We start from the raw sequence: 20618 nt of genomic DNA on the forward strand, positions 1-20618 counted from the left end.
CTCACTTGGGGAAAACGAGTTAGAAATGTTCCTGACTTTGCCAATACACTGAGGATATTGTCAGCTTGAGAGATGGTCAAAAATAAAGGAAAAGCTTTCACTGAAAGCTTCACGTTTCAGCAGCAGCACCGACAGTCTGAAAACTGAAAATGTGGCAACTGGAAAATCAAAATAGTTGATTTCTGAACAAACTGTTCATGCCTGTCTTGTGGGTTAGATCTCCAGGGCATCCTTCCCTGCTATGGGGCAGCCAGGCTGTGTCCACCAGCGTGAAACACAGGAAGCTTCTTGTCTGGAAGGAAAATGGTACATGACAAATTCTGGTCAAAATGCATCATGAAAGACAAAAATTCCTCAGACCTGGCCTGTGGAAAACAACAGAAGTCTTAATCTTAACAGGACATCCGTTATCCCAATTTCTAAATTTCAATTTTTGATGCTTCTTTATTTTGGCCACACAGATTTTGACTTTTCAGGGCTGCTGAACCGGAGTCGCTGGCAGCAGCAGACGTGCAGTGTTTCTGAAATCCTGAGGTAATGGCCAGAAGATGGGCACGCAGAAAACAGGAAGGACAAAAATTTGCAAAGTTTCACTGAGAGTGGGATAGATGGAAGTGAGAAATCCAAAGCCAGGCTTCACACGGCAGGAGTTAATCACATTTAAACAAAAAAAGGCTGCACGAGCATGACTGAAACCCCGCTCTTGCGAAATGAAGAGATCTCTGTTAACTGCAGCGAGATTTCTGCTGCATTTAACATCGCAATTATTTTTTTTCTTTTCGTATACAGAAAGGTCTCACTGCTTTACAGCCATCCCAGGACACGGAACAATTCCTGGTTTTATCTGTCCTGACCACACGTATGAAACATGTGAATGATAGAGGGCAGCTGCTGCTGTTCCTGCCGCTGGTAGCGGCTGCAAATCACACAAACCAACGCCTTCCTGTCCCTTGGGAGAGAAGTGAAGGTTCTGGTTTATGAGCAGTTAGAGAAGAAAAAAGAAAAAAAGTAGAAAAAAATCTACACCTTGCAGCAGACAGTGAGCCTGGGGCTGGGGGGGTGAGGAAGTTAATCAGCCCCAAGCAGGCTGTTCGGGATGAGGCCAAACAGATGGCTCGTCTCCGAAACGGCAAAACGGGAAGCAGATGTGGCCACCGCTTCTCCCCATGCATAACTGGGAACCAGCCGGCTGGTGAGGAACTTTGCATAACAAGGATAATTTGGTATCAAAACTGTCCCTAGAAGTGATCTGAATGGATCTGGGCACAGTTGACAGTTTTCACTTCTTGTTTCCCACTCAACGTTCAACCAGATTAAATTTTAAATGTGACCTGACTGCTTGCCTGGGGTTGCTCTCAGCCCTCTTTTAGGGAAACCTGTGATGGGAGTCCTCAGGTCTCTACTGAAGCTTTCAGGGCCAAAACCCTGATCTCTGTTCAGTCAGTTGACATTTTAGTGACCAATTTCAATTTCTGGTCTGATTTTTCAATTTAAAGTCCATAAACTTTTGAACAGGCAGCAGAATTGAGCTTGAGCTCATCTCCTCCATTTGCATGCACCAAAACTCATAGAGCCTGGACACAGGAATGCCATGAGCCTGGCATCCCTTTCTGGGGAGACATCATCTGCCTGGAGGAGCAGGGATAGGAGCTTCTGGCTGCAAAGCCTCAGCAACCTTTCAGGGCCTTTACACCTGCCAGCCCTGCATACACTTTACCAAAAAACCTGGGAAAATACCGTGAGTATTGAGGGGGCAGTTTAAAACATAGATCAGACATGTCGTACAAGTAAAAGAGGGGTGTCTCTTTTTCTATTCCCCCCTATCTTGTTTCAACAGAGAGATAGTAATGTCAATTTGACTACAGCTTTTACTTTATAGTGTCCCTGTTGCATTGACAAGGATTAAATAAACTACAGCTTTAGTATGTCATAAATCAGAAGAGAGATCCACAGGGCTCTTAACATTAAGGGTTGTTTGAATCTGGATTCAAACACTCCAGGTTTATTTCACTGATTGTTGCAGTGTACAAAAATATACTTTTATCACCTTACAGAGATTCCTCAGTGTAGCCATGGCAGAGAATATAGACTCATTGTGTTGAAGAAAAAGAAAAGGGTGTAAATACTTGCCAAAAACATATTTGTGGGCACTAACCAAAGCCCTGTTACATGAATTTCACTTTTTTTTTAGCACAACACATAAGAGATTTACCTCCCAGAGTCCAGCTCTGAAATATTCACAAACTCTTTCTTTTTGCTTTGCATCCAGTCACTTAGTTCCTGGCTAAAAATATAGATAGTGTTTTATTTGCATAGTCTAGCAAATGCACATGGGAATTGTGCTGAGCACTCACATGTACGTAGGGGGTTTTTGGACTCATTAAGTATTGGTACAGATTAGAATGGTTACTTCTGCTTTGGAAACATCTGCCTCACCACCTCTTTGTAAATGAGGCTGAGACACCAACCAGTCTTGTAAGGTATATTGCAATTATATCCTGATATTATGATAGTACCTGACAAGAGAATTTCTTTTGCAGGAACCAGGGTACAGCTGAGTAAGTGAGAATACTCAGGCTCCTGAGGAACACCCAGCGCCAACAGACCCTGCAGCTGCTTCTGCCTGAGTCACAACTCCATCACGTTTAACTGACCTTTAAACAAAGGTGGGGTCCTGATCAGCAGGAAGAGTAGAGGAAGAAGAGCTTGAGTGGTTTTAGAAAAACAATGCAATGCATCTGTTAATAGAACAAGTCATCTAGAATTAAGCATTTTCAACAGAATTCCAAAGCCCAGGCCAGGAGAAGGAGACTAAGGGCATCTGCCTGAGTTTCATTAACTACTTCATGATAGCTTAACCATTGGTCATTGAAGGTAGGAGCAAATGTACCAGAAGTGATAGGCAGACCAGAAAGGAAATGAAGGGTGGTAGAAGATTGGGTGGAAAAATTAACACATCAAGTTCAGCAGTGAAGAAATTACTCTCTACCATAAGGGTTATGACCACAGAGTTAAGAAAAGCCAAACCCAGTGCATTTCAGGGAAATAAAAAATATTCCACCTTTCTTAATGGCAGCATGCCTATTATAGTGCCTATTACGCTATGGGAGAGTTGTCCTCTGCTCTTGATTATCCTTAAACCTGAAATCAATTTCTGAACTAAAACTATTCTTCTATTTGGATCTTAGTGGTGACTCCCTAACCCCCACCCCTGCCAAATCCAGGCAGCCAACACAGGTGTTCCCACTATACATTCACACTTCCTTTTTATCTTCAATACCTGATAAAGCAGAGAACGGTGTAGTGTGAGCCCTTTTCAACAATTCCTTTGATGCTGTCATTAATTTAAAAAAAAAAATCCTTTTCTTATGATCCCGTTCTCTGGAGACACAGAGTTCTGGAGAATATCTGTTTTTGTTTCAAATACAGCAGGTGTGTAGCTCTGTTGGTTTTGCGATGAGTGTGTGCTCGTGTGTGTAAGATTACAACAAGTGAAAATTACTCTGAAGCAAAAGGTGATTTAATTTCTTCCTGTTATCTTTAAATTTATGCTATAGTCTCCAAAACTCAAGATACATTTTCTGAAAGGCCGTAAACAGCAGCACTACTGTGAAACAACTACATCCTTCCCTTCCCTGAAAGGGAAATTGAAGCACCAACCCCCCCTTAATTCCTTATGCAAGCTCGTGCAATAGGTTTTTGACAAAATCAGGATTGGGAGCCAGGTCTTCTAACATTTGTTTATTCTCCAGCCACGGATTAGGCTTCCTCTTTGGCGGACAGTAAACTCAGGAATCCCCCTCTTGCAGACCCTTGCTCTAACAGCTAAGAATTGAAAAAAGACCACAGGATTAAGAAGTCAGGTTTTACGTAACATCAAAGTGTCTGTGTGCTTGTGCACATGTACTATATGTGTATATACTACATGTGTGTCTAACCCAAAATATTCAGTAATTTATATATTTTTAACCAAGAACTGCCAGTTTTCCTTCCAATTCTTTGTTAATTCAAACACCTTAAGCTGCCTAAATTTACAGAATATTTCGACCAAATATGCCAAGATACATAATCTGTTCCATGATTAGCTGTTAGACAGCTTTTACCTTGCAAATGTCTTTAAATGATGCACAGATGAAAAGGAAAGCAGTACTGGGACAGGGGCTGTCTGGTGTACAGCCCTGTAGGCCCTCTCTCAGTTTTTCTACGGGTATGTATTGTTCTGCTCAAATCTCTCTTTTATGGTGACCAAACGATTTAACAAGTTGGGATGCTTTTCTAAGCCTTCAAAAACACAACACAAAATTACCCTGTTTGCCCTCCCAACTATGTCAGGGAAGAAACTTAAAAAAAAAAAAAAACCAAAAAACAAACAAAAAAATTAAAAAACAAACAAACAAACAAAAAATCAGCCTATGAGGGCTTAGTTAGATGCTCATTTGCAACTGAAAAGATGAGGCTCACCCAAACTTTGCGCAAATAGGAACGTGCAAAATAGAAACTTCAGATAAGCTGTGGGAAGAGGGTGGGATTTCCAGAAAATAGGGAAGAACTTGTTACACCCTCCTTGTCAAACTTTGCAGGATCACCACAGCTTCTCTGGAGAAACAGTGTGTGCCAAGGGGGAAAGCGAAGAGCTTTCCTTTTGGTTCTGCTTCTCCATACAAACTGCTTGCCTAATTTCCTTTGCAATCAGAGAAATATTCAACTCAAACCCCATCATTTCCACATCTCACTCTGCTGTGTACTTTTGCTACAAAGTCTCTTGCTACTTCCATAATTTTGTATCATGAATATTTTACCAGGATCTCAGTTCTTCTCAGGCCCACGACTGCATCACTGCTGAGCAAGTTAAAGCCTCCAGAGCAGGGGGAAGAGGGAGAGGCTGCAGCCACTCAGCACCTCCCAGCAGAGCCCCTCCAAAAGGCACCAGGGCCAGAGGGCCGAGTCCCTCTCCTGTTTCACACCGTGGCAACACGGGAAGTTACACAGCCCATCTTTCTCAGTGTTTTCTGCGGTAATCCTTGGAGCTTTTCCCTAGACAAGCAGAATAAATGCTTTGTCACACGTGGGTAGCAGGGTCGGGCTTCCTGAGCTCCCCCACTGCCCCTGGCTCCTGAGAGCACATCAGCCCTTCCCGGGATAGGCGCGCCCGGCACCGTCAGCTGAGACGCGTCCTGCTGGAGCTCATCAGCTCCCCGAGCATCCGCGCTGCAGCAGCGGCAGGGGGGCGCGGGAGGGAAGCGGGCAGCACCCTAGCCCGGTCTGGCCAGCAGAGAGCCCCCTCAGGGACATTCATCTGCCTCTAATCCTACCTCGGCACCTCGAGGTACCCCCTGTCCTCACGGGGGATGCATTCAGCCCCACTGCGCACCCTGACAAGTTGGCTGGGCTGGGGTTAGAAAGGAAATACCTAGAAGAAACAAACACCAGGAGGCTTGATGTCAGCAGAGAGGGGAAAAGAAGTTTACACTTATATATTAAAAAAACCATATATTTTGGGGGGCGTTAAAATAGACAAAAAAAAAAATTCTTCAGGAAATTGCACTTCTTGGCTTCTTTAGACTAAGCCTGCCTCTGCACCAGGAAAACACTGGGGAGAATAAAGGTAGGTGCAAGAAACACTGGCTTTTGCAGTGAGATTTCTAAAAAGTTTTGCAGCAGTGATAAGGAAAAAAAAACCAACCCAATATAAATAATAGTACAATTGTCACAAAGTGGGCCTGGAAAGAGCTACCCCAAAGATGGATATTACAGAGAAGGGATTTATATTTTTTTCTGGTAGCCTCATATCAGTTTCAATTTTAACTATGTATCAGAACAAAGAAAATAAACAGGGAATTTGGATTGATCTATGACCATCTCAGAAAACTACACAACAGATTTCTGGACCCCACAGAGTACCTTGGCCTGCTTTAGGCACAAAAATTAAGTACAGGATCCAAGAGTGCACGTCTTCACCTTGTCTCACTCGGCAGGACAGCTGTGATACACGGCAGTGCCCCAGAGGCCACCAGGAGACTCCAGCAGCCATCTCCCTCAGCAAGATTTCAGCAACAGCACGTTCAGACCCACGGGACAGAACAAGAGGGAGATGTTATCACCATTTCCTTTCCCTTCCCTCAGGCGATTGCTCTTTAAAGAAACACTCCCTTCGAAAAAGGGAATTGCAGCAGCACTGGGCTTTCCCCCCCGACCATCCATGCTGCCACTCTGTGACGTTCCCTTTCCAAGGATTTGCTGAGAGGTGCTGTGTGGAAGACCAAATCTGTAGTCCAGAAATTTGTTGGTTCAACAAAAGGGATGGCTGAAACAAGCTGCCTGACAAAGAGCGTGTGCTTCCTGTTGTTGGCAGAAAGTGAGACTTCACACTGTTCCCCCTTGCTTCCTTTAAAAAGAGTGCCAGGAATTGATGTAAATTGGCTTCAGAGCATCTGACCCACAAAGCAGGGAAGTGAGAAACTGTAGGACTCGGGAAGATAGAGCAATATTAGCCACCTATATCTGAATATATACGGGGGTTTAATGTACTCGATCAGATGGCATCAGCGATTTTCCCTTGAGACGTGCTCAAGGGGCTGAAGCCTTCAGCGGCTCCAGAAAATTATTTCTCCAGAGAAATCAATGAAGTGGTTTCCTCAGCCACAAAGGCTCCACACCACCGGGCACGCTGGGCACGCTGCCCAGATAGCTCAGTCGCACACTGGCAGAGGGATCACCCGAAAAGTTAACTCCTTATCCAGCACAAAGGAATTCTGTCGGGGGCATCAGGAGAGGGTCCTGCACTGCCGGGTACGGGTGGTGCTAGTGTTTGACCCTATTGCAAGAGCACAATGATTTTTACTTCTGAGACAATCCTAAGAGAGCAATAAATGCCGTTTACTATCAACCAGAACTCAAATGAATTGAGACTTTTGAATTAACTGGACTCAGTTCCTGTTACCTGATGTGTATCTACATTTCAATGCATTTTCAGGATCTTCAGCCTGGGAGACTGCTCGTACCTGCTCATTTATTCTGTTGTTAAAATTCCCAATCAAGGATCAGTTTTAAATACAAATGCACTGTACCAGGATTTTCACCTCTTTTCCCAGCTCCAGCTGACCTGAGACACAAAGTAAAATTAATCTTTTAGAACCCTGCCTTGGTTAAATAGGAAGTTCTATAAATGTCACCCTGGTTTTTGCAGATCTCTCAAAAAAATCTTAAAAATCGAAGCTCACCCAACGAGAAAACAATAAATACAATAATTAATAAAAGCCCAGTAACAAGTCATTAACACTGGATGATTTTAAGTGACAAAACCAGGAAACAACATTGACTACCCCTGGGCTTTCCTTAAGAAATTGGATGGACTTCTTTGGAAAAAGAACTCCATCTGGTGGCAGGCAACAAAAAAAAAAAAAAAAAAAAAAAAAAAAAAAAAAAAAAAAAAAAAAAATCAACACTACAGCGGTGTTCCTCTCCCCGGAAAAGATTGCTGTTCTTGGAAATGGAGAGGATTTGTGTGGATTACTATTTCTCCATAAATTTCTAAGATAGGATAGGTGGAGCGAGGCGTCCTTCAGGCTTGCTAAGCCTGTACTAAATGCAGGCAGAGCTAAAGCGCCTGAGCTCATCAGGCTCCCATATCCCATCGCACAATTTCTGCTGCTGGCAGCGCTCAGCGAGCCATGCCCCGCCTGTGCAAGATGAGGAGCAGCAGTGCCATTGCCACCTGCACCCGCAGGCACATGCGTCCAGGATATCGGGATTCACCCACAGACAATAACTACATTCCTCTGTGGCGACGTAAATAAGGCGGCATCACTTTTCTGCTGCTCTAAGGGCAATAAAGACTCTTAAAATACGGATTATTTTTTAATGGGATTGTTTTACAGACAAAAGGTAACATTCCCTGGCATGAATTCCCCCTCCTCTGGGGTGACTAGAGGTGTGAATTGTACTACCATGACTATCTGGAGAGTTGCAGTACCACAACTATTTTTAAAAGCACATGAGAAATAGTTTTCATGAATGAAACCACAGTGGAGCAGTCCCCAGCGTGCTCAGCCTTGTCCCTTCTGAGACATCTACAGACACAGTGTTAGTGTGTACTTTCAGCAGATGACAGCAAAAGTTTCTGAAAATTTGGTCTTCTGTTTCTTTGATGCAAAACTTCTGGGTTTGGAACGACTTCTGATATCACAATGTTTTAATTATCACATCTAATTTTTTTCAGTCAGCTCTCACACTCACTGTCATATGATAGTAAGGCACCACATTAAGCAGGGTGGAACCTTTTAAATTTAGCATTAAAATCACTGAAAAAAAATCACAAGGCACGTGCAGAAAATAATGAACTGATTACAGAATTATCACTGAAAGCTTCTTCTTTCTCTCCAGTTGTAGCTATGCCAGCCCAGAGGTTCTGTGACCTTGAAAGTGGAGTTTTCTTTTTCTTTTGTGCCATCACCACTAAATGTTTTTATATAACATTAAGCCATCAACAGGTATTGAAAAATATATCATCAATGGCAAAATAATCTGAAGGTATACATTAATTTTTGTCTTTACATGTAATCGATCTCCCCACCCACAGCACTTTTCAATTTTCTCTGTTGATTCTTTTTGCATGTTCTCTCTTTTTTAGTAAAAGAAGCTGGCACCAGAATAGCTTGCAGACACCAGCTTCCAGAGTCCATGCCCTCTCTGGAAAACAATTCTCCATCACTTAAGAAAAATCAGGAGTATCTGTAATGCTATATAAATATCTATATCCTTCATCACACCAGATCTATATCCATTCTGTAGTACAAAGAATTGGTGTGAAAAAATTACAGTATATCAAGAGAATCAAGCTCCCTTTGTCAATATTTAGTCCTCTTCTTTTTTCTTTTCATACTTGGTAAAAAAAAAAAAATCCACAGGTCAAATAAGTTCTCCTTCTTCAGAATATTGAATTAAGTATGTGAGCACGAGCCATTTCATAACAACTCTTGTAAGAAATCTCACTGGTTACATCAGACCAGCAAGGAGAAGCAGTCACTAATTGCAAGTGTCACAAAATAAAATTACTCATTTGGAGAAAAAAGACTTGTAGGTCTTAACCACCACTGAGGAATATTGGGACTGGTGACATTCATTACTCAAAATGATTCTGCACAACAGGTTTAGGTGGAACTGTCCCAGCTGGCAGAGGCACACTTGCCTTTGGCTGTAGGCAAAAAGTCATAAAGAGACAGGTTTACTAATGCCAGTAATCGAAAATCATAAAAAACATTCTAAATTTAAAAGCAGAAGCCTAGGCAATTTAATCTCTTACTACATTTTAACCCATAGTACATCAAAACCTCTAAGAATTAGGTAGGAATTTTCACAAGCCACTGCCCAGAATTTTGTGATCTACTTCTGAAAAGAAAAAAGCCAGCATTTTTTTCCCCTGTGAACACACAATCGTTCAGTCTTTCAGAGCAATGCATTAGCAGGCTGGCCATCATTTAATTTTAGGTGCTCAGGTGTTTCTATTTTACAAAGCCCAGAGAGAATTTCTGATTGAAGTATGCCAATTCCAAAACCAGGCAAACTAATCTGAAACTGGAATTTTCTATCAGCACAGTTTAGGGAAAGCCTGAGCCCCTGGGAGCTCTTCTCACATGGCTTTGGTGAAAAGCCTCAGAGCAGCCTGGCCGTGTTTGATTACTCTGCACACGTCGTCGTAGCCAAAGGAGGATGTGATAAGATCGGAGGTGCGACAGAACACCAGATGCCACCCTACCCCTGACCACTACAAACCAACCCAACTCAAATGGAGGGGCTCTCCTGGGCTTAGGGTGTTGTTTGGGAATCTGACAGACCACCTCAGCTGCACCCAGGAGCTCGTGGTTGTGATGCTACAACAGATTCACATCCACAGCAGCCTTGTCCCTGCCTGAGCTGGGACAGCTGAAGGTTCCCCTTTTCTGTTCCCCCCCTTCCCTGCCGAGCTAACGACTCCAGTCATGCCTGGGTGAAGAAAGGGCAGTTGTTCCCCTTTCCCCCAGTGACCTACAGTGAGGAAGCAAGGCATCATCTCTCCCCCAGCCAGAAAGAAGGTCTGGTGTCTTTACAGCATCCCTGCAGCTTTCATTCACTTTCCTTGACCCTCAGGTTCTGGAAGAGAACAATATTGCCTTTTGCTTACTGCTCCATCTTTGCCACAGGAAAACAACTTAATGTTCCTCTGGAACAGGTTATGTGCCTTGGCAATATGGGAATGTGGACACAGGACACACCTGCTCTGAGTCTTTCTCATGTGATATTTTCTGAAGACAGAAATCATACAATTGTTGTAACAGCTCTGCCCAGTTAGTTGTAAAGCCATAATCAAAGTGCGGTAAGAGCCAAACAACAAGGCATGTCCGAGATTTCACTTGGGTCTTTCCTGCAGCACTGACGATGGATTCCTTGGTGACCATTAGTGATGGAAGAGGGAGACTCTGCTGTGTAAGGCTGCTGTTGAAACCAGCCTGGGCAAGATGGGAGAACACAGCAACTTCAGAACAACTTTGCTGCAAATGAACAATACTTTGAAAAGTTCATCCATCTGCCACCCTGCACCCATGGACAGTCCTACTCTGCTCCAGTTTCGTCCCTTATCAGTGCCGAGCACTGTCATTTGGAGTACCTCAACACTGAAGAGATATGAGCACACACACATGACTGGAAGTCTAAACAACAGGGTATTATTAAAAAGAGTTTTATTGTAATGCCAAAAAGAGTGGTATTGTAATGCCAAATGAAAACAGATCCCAACTGTTTCAGGTACCTGCTACACAGGGGACAATTAAACCTTTCCCTGTGTCCATGATGTGAGCAATACAGACAGGATAAGGCACAGAACATTTGCACCACAGTAACAGAGATGAAGCACTGCGGAAGAATTTTAATAAATTCCCTTCAATCTTGCTAAAGAAGAATCCAGGCAAGAAAGCCACTTTATTAATGGCTAACACTAAACATTTACCACTCTGTGCTTGCATAGCAGCATCTACTGAATACATCAAGTCCTGAGTGTGACCATGAGTGTGGTATGGGAATAAAGTCCAAAAAGAGACCAAGGTTTTTATAAGTACTGAACATTTTTAAAGAAGAAACCAAGCAAAACATGCATCAGGCATCACAAATAATTCACCTTACATGAAGTGGGAATTTGAGGACTTCTTAGAGTCCTTTCCAGACCCAGAACTCTGTGATAATGCTATCTTGGCTTCACAGCTATGACCCAAGATTCTATGAAGTTTCTCACCTAATGGGACAAAAAAAAGTACTAGAGACCTATTAGTACTACAGCTGCTTATAGCTACAGCATCTTACATGACTGATTTTCTACAGGTAAGATACCGAATGGTAATAAAATACTAAAAAGCTAGGCTAAGAAATTGGGACTTTGGGAATGTTGTGTCTGCCTCTTCCCTAAGCCCTGCATTTACGTGAATTGTTCAGTGCTGGGTGCAAGTGGGAAGGTTTCCGTCGGGGAGGGCTGCAGGGGTGCCCTCCCTGGGGTGGGCACGGCTGGGCCCAGCAGACCCACAGAGCAGATGCCTGCACTGCAGCCCAGGGGACAGCCCATGCTCGTTTGTTTGGTGGGTTGTTTTCCAATGTCACGTTAGCTTGTGAGAAGTTCCATAATTTCTGTTAGAAGGAAAATTGCCTTATGTCAAAAGGACAGTCTTAGTGATGCCCGTAAGAGGCCAGTCTGGTTTCCATCCACTTACCATTAGCAGGTGATGATCATTTCTGCCTCATCAGCTTTTTCCCCTACTTGTGTTGTCACAGTTTTCTGTAAATGAAAATCCCCCCAGGGACTTCATACAGCTCTGAGACAATTTAGCTAACTCAAATTCAAGATGGACTGAGAGTCTGAATTGCCTCATTTATTAATAAGACCTTACTTTTTCAGGACTGCAATTATTTAGCTTTAAAAGAAACTGAGAGATTGTGCACCCAACGCTGCTGAACCACAAAACCAGAGGAGAGTCCTGCATTTCTTCTTCCAAAGATCAGCCAGCCAAAAAGAATAAATAATGAAGTACATAGGTTTCTGCATACACTAAACAGATCCATTAGAGTGGATTTATCTGCACCATTTCCCTTAAATTACAATCATGCCCTATTTCTGTGCAATTTTCTGTATTTTGCGAAATTATGTTCCTGGCAGTCGAATCACTGTGTGGAGGCACTGTTACAGAGGGTTATGAAACTCATCTTGGGCTGACACTGCAAGTCCTGCTGGCTCTGAGCTCTGCAGCAAAGCCCAAAGGATGCTGCATGGCTGAAGAGATGGTCGTGTTACCTGCATCATTACCAAAACAGAATGAACTTTACCTAATGTTCCCTTTCACTGTTTCTATGTGTTTCCGAAGAAAAAAAAGGCGTGTTCATGTAATTAATGTAATGAATAACCTAAAAAGTAGGAGGAATGTTGCTGCCTGTTCTGAACTTCCCCTCCCCCTCCCCAAGACAAGCCAGGACTTGCCTCTGCCATGTGTTCTGAACTCCTTTGTTCCAAGCGCGGGCAAAACCAAATGTAACTCAAACTCTTTAGCAGTGTCTGATTGGCCAGTCACCCCGGGTCTGCCCCCAGTCCTCCCCTTCCCCTTCTCTGAATAAAAGAAGGACTCAAGAGGGGGCCCGCCCTCTTTGGCTTTGCAATCCTTCTGCAAACATCTGTGTGTTTCTGTTTCTGTTTGAAAACTTCCAATTGCAGGAATTGGCAACCGAAGACTGTATTTCTCCCTCTTTGCTTCCACTGGTTGTGTCAGCTTTGCAGCTACCATTTTGCCGCTTTCAGAGCTACTGAAATGCTGGATTGCCCGTGCTACCTCTCTAGGCTGCTCAAGGCTTTCTAAGGCGTTGAACTATGAGCCTAGCCGGTAAAAAGCTGTGAGTATACTTCCTCACTGGAAGAACAGCCTTGTCTGGTGCTGTGGTTCTATTTTTATGTCTTTGACAAGTTTCACTTTGCAGGAGACAAATACGAGGCACAGAACTTTTGTCCCAGTCCTTGCCACCTGAGGAGGAGCTTTATTCTCTTATCACTCACTGGCCCCTCCTTGTAGAGCATTTATATCAAAATGTGACTATTCGGATACACAGATGACCACAGAATGCCCCCTTGGCATACCAGAGTAAAGTCCACCATAAATAAGGCAATTATTTAATCATATGTAAGGCATTTATTAACCCTTGAGCAACCCTTAGATTTTACTAAACAGTTAAAATTCTCTGGGGTTTCATTCACTTTCCTGAGCAATGATTTTAAAGAAATGTTTGGAGAGAGAAAAAAATCTTACCTAGTATGTGTTTATAGCTCTCCAATACTGAACTTGTACGAGCAGGCTTAATCTCATAATCTTTACCCAAGTGGCACAAAAGTCAGTTGTTTTGGACCACATCACACATTTATTCTTACAAAATAATCTAATTCTTTTACTCCCACTATTTCAAAAATGAAGATAAATTCCCATACCTGAATTTTTACATCTCTGCAAAACAATTTCTGATATATACTGGACTTTACTAAAAACATGAGCTACGAGTAAAACTGACTCATTTGTTTAAATCAGGATGAGATCTAAGAAATTCTAAGCCTTCCAAATTATTCTGAATTCAAGGCTCACTGTGGTCTCCTGGGCCCTGTAGTTTCCAAATGTCTTGTAAAAATGCTAGCTAAACAGCATTCATCCAGAGAAATCTGAGGAAGAGCAGCTTTTAAGCTCTGCTTTTTCCCCAGTATGAGAAAACATTCTTTAGAGAAACTGAACACGAAGCGCAGACAGCACAGCAGCCAGCTCTGCCATACTAACAAGGAATCCAAAGGAAAGATTTCCATTTATTTTCCTTATTTTCCTTTCAGGGGCAGCTGTGTTCAGCCAGTGGGCAAGGACAGGTTATGTAAATAAAGGGTCATGCATTCTTTCATACCTTAGGTATGAATGCCAAATATGAGCTAGCCAGCAATTTTACCACTGCTGCATGAGGATTTTTTAAGGAGCAGTAGAACCCAGGAGATGTTGAGACACGGGATTTCTCCTTCCTGACCGCTAGAGCCCAGCACTCTCAGAGTAAGGCATCTTCCATCTTAATCTGATGGATGCAGCTGCTGCCGTTTCTGCTTGGGGTCCAGCAGGGAGCAAGGCTGAGCCCCTTAATCCAAACCAGTGGATACAAAACCACACACACACACAGAGACAAGGACAGAGAGGGAGCAGTGTCTTTCCCAGCATGCACACACACAAACGCACTCCCATATATCCACCCACAGCCCCACCCTGTCCCTCAGCTCCAGCCTCACAGGACCCAAGGTCACAAGCATGAGACACAACCCCCACACACTCCAGTTTCACAAGGACATCTCACTCACAGAGCCTTCAGACACTCCCATGGGATTTAAGTTCATCAAATACCCATGCCCAGACCCTGAGCCCCCTTATCCTGCCACTGGCAAGGCTCTTTTCAGATGCTGGTTTTCCTCCTTGCCAGCTTGTCCAGCCTTTAGTTTGGCAGTGAGTTTTGGATCCCTACAGCACCTGGTTGGCCACACTGGCTACTCCATGGCTAGTCCCCGATCCTAAAGCCCCACAGCATCTTCTCCAGCTGCAGGTGTCCAGACCTCCCAATAAAACACAGCCGCACATGCTGATGCAGCACAGAAAGCAAGGTCAAGCAGAAAATCATCAGAAAAAGTTTTTAATGAGAAGCTGGGATAGATTGCAGTGATGAGTCACAAGGCTGTCAGACAAGAGCAATGCTCAAGAGACCTTCCTCTTTTCTCCCCCCTTCCATTTTTCCATACAAGCCCACATCCACCCCTCCTCCCTTTGCTCCTGTCTCCTCCCAAACTGCCTCTAACTACTCTTCCCCATCTGTCTCAGTTTTGCCATATCCCTACCCAAAATCGGTATTTCTGCTATTACTTGAATCCCTTACTGATACAGCTTGGTGGACATTGCAAGATTCCCCAAATATTCCCTTCAATTATTTGTGAGGTTTGATCACCTTCCCCTTAAACACCAGTGAAATTGATCCATCTTTCCCAGCAATCCCAGCCTCTTGCTCCCACTGCTGTTCAGCAATTTCTCGTATCATGACCAGCAGCTCCTCATAATCTTTTCAGCTGGCAAAGCCTCAGCCAGAGCCTGGACATCTGCCTGCATAACATAAGAAAGTTTAATTCCAAGACAGAAAAAAAAAGTGCAGATGCACCGAACTGCCACGGGTTTAACATGTGGCAGTGCTGAAGTCCTCAACTGTTCCTGTGAAACAGCTGTGATGCAGCTCATCTACCACAGCCAAATGTCTGGTTCCAGGTTTCATAGAGCTCCAGGTCTTTGGGGGACACGCTGGGCCGCACCGATCTCAGGGCACTGTCAAAGTCCAGGAAAGAGATGGGCCGTACCTGGTCCGGCGTGATGGTTGCAATGTCCATGGACTGCAGACTGCGGATAGGGCCCAGAGAAGCTTCCCGACAGAGCTGTGTCATGTCTGCCCCAGAAAACCCATCGGATTTCTGGACTATGAGTTCGATTTCCTCTTCATTTAGAGAGCAGCGCTCCTTTGCCATCAGCCGGGTGACAATCTGCTTCCTGGCAGAGGCTTCTGGGAGAGGGATGTACAGTCTCTTCACCAGTCTCCTTCGGGCAGCTTCATCAATTTCCTGGGGTCGATTTGTTGCTCCAACCACGAGGATACGATCTTCAGAGGAGGTTGTTGCCCCATCTAACTGCACCAGAAATTCAGTTTTTATTCTCCTTGACGACTCATGCTCCCCCTCTCCACGCTGGGACAACAGGGAATCGATCTCATCGATGAAAATCACTGCTGGCTGCTGACACCGCGCCACAGCGAACAGCGCACGGACCATCTTCTCCCCCTCACCCACCCATTTGGAAGTCAGAGAGGAGGCACTGATGCTAAAAAACGTTGCTCCAGACTGGCATGCAATGCACTTGCCTATGAGGGTCTTGCCAGTCCCAGGGGGGCCAAAGAGAAGAATTCCTTTGGGAGGACCACGCAGGCCGGTGAAGATGTCTGGCCTCAGCATGGGCCACACCACTATTTCTTTTATCGTAGCTTTGGCAAACTCAACTCCAGCAATGTCATCCCAGCTGACCGGAGGCCCATGATCCATGATCTCATGCATGATGAGTTCAACCATCTTTGGTTCTATGTTTTTCAGCCGTTCATCCACAGGCAGCGATGGACCTGTTGATACCCCTACATGAGGTTTACACTGTGCTCCTCCATTTTCACTTCCATCTTGTTTCGGAACTGGAGGCACAAACTTGCTGAACGGACCCCGAGACCTGCCTGCACCCAGGGATTTTTTCACACCTCCATATGATGAGACTGGTGCACGCTGGTTTTGAGATTTCTTTTGCTGATCCACCCACAGCTGTTCCTTTGCAGTTTTAAACCCAGGAGCACTGCTCTCTTCATTTCTGTTTCTTTGCCCTGAAAAACCACTGGTTTCTGTAGAAAGGGAAGCCTGACATGGAGCAAGGCTAGGAACAGCTGTGCTGCCTTCATCAGCCAGACCATAGAATGCTTTTCTTTTCCCAGAATTTGCAGACCAGGCAGGTACAGCTGACTGGTTGAAAAGAGACAAATTTTGTGCGCCACAATAGTTACCTGACATTTTCAAAGAACTACTATTAGTGGCTTCTTTACTTCCAAAGAGCGGAGTTGCCTGGAAACCTGGATGAACCTGTTTGCTTAAGGAGGCTGAAGCGGCAGGAAGCGTGTCTGAAGTTTTGGTCACAGGAGGCACACTGCTTTGAAGGGACTTTGAAGATGAGGGATGCTCAAGAAGATCTGGTCCCTGACTTGCACATTTTGCTGAGCCAGCACTGAGCTCAGTCTCCCTGGTACTGCCGAAGACATCAAGTTTAGGAAGAGCTGGAGCAGGGGAGGCACTGACCCCTTTATCAGCTCGCACACAGGCATCTGTTGGTGCCATCTGAGAGCTCTGGAAAAATTTGCCAGCCTGCATCCTCTCTTGCACACACTTTAACTCAAATACATTATCTGTTGTCAAGGCAGATTGCCACTTGTCACTGTCACTTTGCTGACATTTTGCCAAAGTCAAAATGTTTTCTGCATAGTTATTCAAGCCAGTCTCTGCGTTGCCAGAGTCAATAATCGCAGAGTATTTCTCTGCGTACTTCTTAAACAGGTTGGCAGCACAGACCTGGGAGATCTCGGAGTTTGCCCATGCATACTGAATGCGCAGGATCTTGGCACGGTATCCATCTGCCTTCTGCCTGGGTGTGCAGGTGCCAGAGGTGACAGCAAAGTAACTTTGCTGCCAGTCACTCAGGTGCACTGCGCTGGGGGTGGGGGCCTCCATCACTGACACTGGAACAGACAGAAAATACCTGCAGTTACAAAATGCCATCTCACACCATTTGCACAGTCTGCTTCCCCCCTTTCCTAAATACTTACATGGGAAAACCTACATTATTTTAACTGAGAGAAACAGAGCAGGAGGTCTTGAAAGCTACTTAGCCAGTCTGGACACTTTACTGTTTTCAAAAAGCAACCAGCTTTGTGGTGCAAAGGCATTTAGACTGAGGTTCTCTTTTCTTCCTTGTTCAAAGAAAGAAAAGAAGAAGAAAAAAGTGGGGGGGGAAAAAAAAGAGAGAGTTTGCTTCTAACCAGAGGTCTCCTGGGGAGGTAAGTGAACTGCAAAGAATGGTAACAGATGGCCAAGTAAAACTTGGCCTTGTTAAATGAAATCACCAGTGCTTTCACTCTTATTTGACAGACTACGGCACAACGTAACGGGGGACAGAGGATACACCACTGTCAGAATGATTTCATTTATTGCAGTGATGGTAATGAAAATGAAACAAGCCAATAAGTAAAATTGTATGCAGACTCTCCGAGGGGAGATAAAAATGGAATGAATAATCCTGAATGTAGCAATCTTTCAGATTAATAAAATAGTAACAGACTACTAGCAAATGTTCAAAACTATTTATTCCATTTAGAAGGCTCTAAAAAGCCCCCATTTTACACTTTAGAGAAAAAAAGCTCTTGCATGTTTAAAAAGCAGAATTTAAACTCCTTTAGTGTTGGGGTTTTTTTAAGAAATAGGAAGGATAACATTTGGCTCAGGAGTATTTTGTTTGACTTGAAATGATTCGCTCATGTTCATGATGTATTTTCTTTCTCTGCAAAGTTTCATGTCCATATATTCTGCACCCTTTCCAACAGAGTATGAATCAAGTTGCAATCTCCTGGATCAGGTACGGACTATGTAGGAATGCAGATGGAGGTACAGGTGAAATGTCCATACAAGGCTGGGGAGACAGAACTGAAGGGTATTTGGGGGTGTCCTCTCTAATTATTGGCAAAAAGTCTGGCATCAGCATTAGACAACAGAGGGCACAATGTGATTATTGCTCATATGATTATATGGTTACGCACATGATGAATAACAAGGACGTAAATCATTTTGGTTTGAATATTTTTTTTTACTACAGCCCAAATTTGTAGAGCTGTTTAGAAAAGTCAAAATACATTTTATCTGCAAATCTGGCACCTCTACAAGCAAATCCAATTCAAACAAACAAAACAAAACCACAAAAGCAAGGCTTTCTCTCTAAAAAGTTACTGCCAACTTTTGCACCGTGAGAAGTCTAACTCGCACCTAGAGAATCTGATACAAACTCACATCATAACCCCTCCATAGCTGAGTGACAGGTGAACAGAGAAAGGCTGCAGCTTTCTACTTCTTTTCTCTAAACAGCTATCACTGTGCACATAACTTTTTTGTAACTGTTGAACCAAAAATAACTTAAGCGACATAAAAGCTTAAGTTCAGGAAAAGTTTAATAGCAGGTATTTGCTCCGAAGAAATACTTCGGTCATTCAGAACACAAAATCTCAAGTTCACCACCACTTCCTTAAGGATTCAATGGTCCCCTTCATAGCACTGAGAGAAGGTCATAACAAGTGAACAGCGGTAACCAGTTTGAAATTTGTTTAGTTTGATTATTCACAGAATCACAAAATGGGTCAGGTTGGAAGGCACCACAGTGGTCATCTGGTCCAGCCTCCCTGCTCAAGCACGGTCATCCCACAGCACATGGCACAGGATTGTGTCCAGATGGTTCTTGAGTATCTCCAGTCAGGGAGACCCCACAATCTCTAGGAAACCTGTTCCAGTGCTCGGTCACCTGCACAGTGAAGAAGTTCTTCCTTGTATTCAGGTGCAACTTCCTGTGCCTCAGTTTCTGCCCACTGCCTCTTGTCCTATTGCTCGGCACCACCAACAAGAGCCTGGCTCCATCCTCTTGACATCCTCCCTTTAGTTATTTATATACATCTTAAGCATCGTCTAGCATCACATTACCTCCCCCTATTCTAATACCTATTAACTGTCCTCATAGCCTTACAACTTCTCTTCAAGAGAGCCACATGCACACACGTTCAGGCAGAACTGTTCAGAACTGTTCCCAGACGAGGATACCCTACTTCGTGTGCATGCCCGAAGCTGGGGCGTATCCAGGCACTGGCACCAATGGATCTCTGGCACAGAGGTGCGGAGCGGGCGGGAGCTGCTGCTGGTGCCGCTGCCTTCACACACCAGCACAGGGCACGCCTGCCTGCGAGCCAGGGAACCACGGGCAAGTACGCGAGCACACCCGCCCATTCACTGCCCTCAGGCCAGGAATCCAGCCGGGGAGCTGCCCGGGCACGGCTGAGCCCTCGCCGCCCCTACCCAGCCGGCAGCCACGGCCCCTCAGCTCAGGAGCGACGGGCGGGTCCCCTCTCACGGCCCCGGGAAGCGGAGACCAGAGCCCCGAGGAGGTCCCGCAGCTTGCTCGCTCGCTCGCCCTCCTTTCTTCCCTCCCTTCCCTCTCCCCTCCCCCCAGTCCCGGCCGTGCCGCTCCCGCTCCCGCCTCCCGCTCCCGCTCCCGCTCCCGCTCCCGCTCCCGCTCCCCGCACCCCGCACCCACCGGGCCGCCGCCGCTTCTGCGAACCGCGCGCGCCCGCTCCGCAGCCGGCCCCGCCCCGCCCCGCCCGCCAATCGGATAGCAAGGCTCGGGAGGCGCAGCCAATCAGAGGCCGGGAGGGCGGCCCGAGTGGGGGAGGACGGGCTCGCTGCGCTGACGTCACCCGCGGCGCTGGGAGGGACGGCGCGCGGCAGGGCGGGCGCTCCCTATTGGCTGTGCCTGAGGCGCGCGCCGTCCAATGGGCGCGGGGTCCGTGCCTTGGGAGGCGGGGCCGGCCCGCGCCACCCGCAGCTCGTGGCATGGCGCGCGCGTGCCTTCCGCGGATCGGCGCGTGCCTCCGGCCCTGCCGCCTCCTTCCCGGCTCCTTCCCGGCTCCTTCCCGGCTCCCTGCCGGCTCCCTGCTGGCTCCTTCCCGGCTCCCTCCAGGGTTCCCCGCCGAATACCCAGCTGACGGCCCCGGGCGCTTCCCTGGTGCTGGTGCTCCCGCGCCTTGCCAGCCCTGCTCACAAGCTTCGGAATAACTTTCCTGATAAAGGCTTGGCTCCTCAGCTGAAGGTCAGAGCAGCCGAGAATGGAGAGGCTGGAGAGTGTTAAGGGGTTCTGCCATGCTCATTGCCTATCCAGGCCATTTTCAGTAGC

At 45.5% G+C, this 20618-nt stretch overlaps 1 protein-coding gene across 1 annotated transcript; it reads right to left on the minus strand.

The window, feature by feature from the left end:
• Positions 1-14690: 14690 nt before the first annotated feature.
• Positions 14691-20024, minus strand: FIGNL1 (fidgetin like 1). Its single transcript, XM_039550134.1, has 2 exons — positions 19983-20024; positions 14691-17373 (listed from the first exon to the last, which is right to left on the minus strand). The coding sequence occupies exon 2, from the start codon at positions 17363-17365 to the stop codon at positions 15296-15298; it is 2070 nt and encodes a 689-aa protein (XP_039406068.1). The 5' UTR covers positions 17366-17373; positions 19983-20024; the 3' UTR covers positions 14691-15295.
• Between the last annotated feature and the right edge of the window lie 594 nt (positions 20025-20618).

Source organism: Corvus cornix, chromosome 2 (genome assembly GCF_000738735.6).
Source record: "Corvus cornix cornix isolate S_Up_H32 chromosome 2, ASM73873v5, whole genome shotgun sequence".
NCBI classification, from domain to species: domain Eukaryota; kingdom Metazoa; phylum Chordata; class Aves; order Passeriformes; family Corvidae; genus Corvus; species Corvus cornix.

What these genes read in the sequence shown, in the direction of transcription:
- FIGNL1 (XM_039550134.1), bottom strand. Translation starts at nt 17,365, where the DNA reads ATGGAGGCCCCCACCCCCAGCGCAGTGCACCTGAGTGACTGGCAGCAA.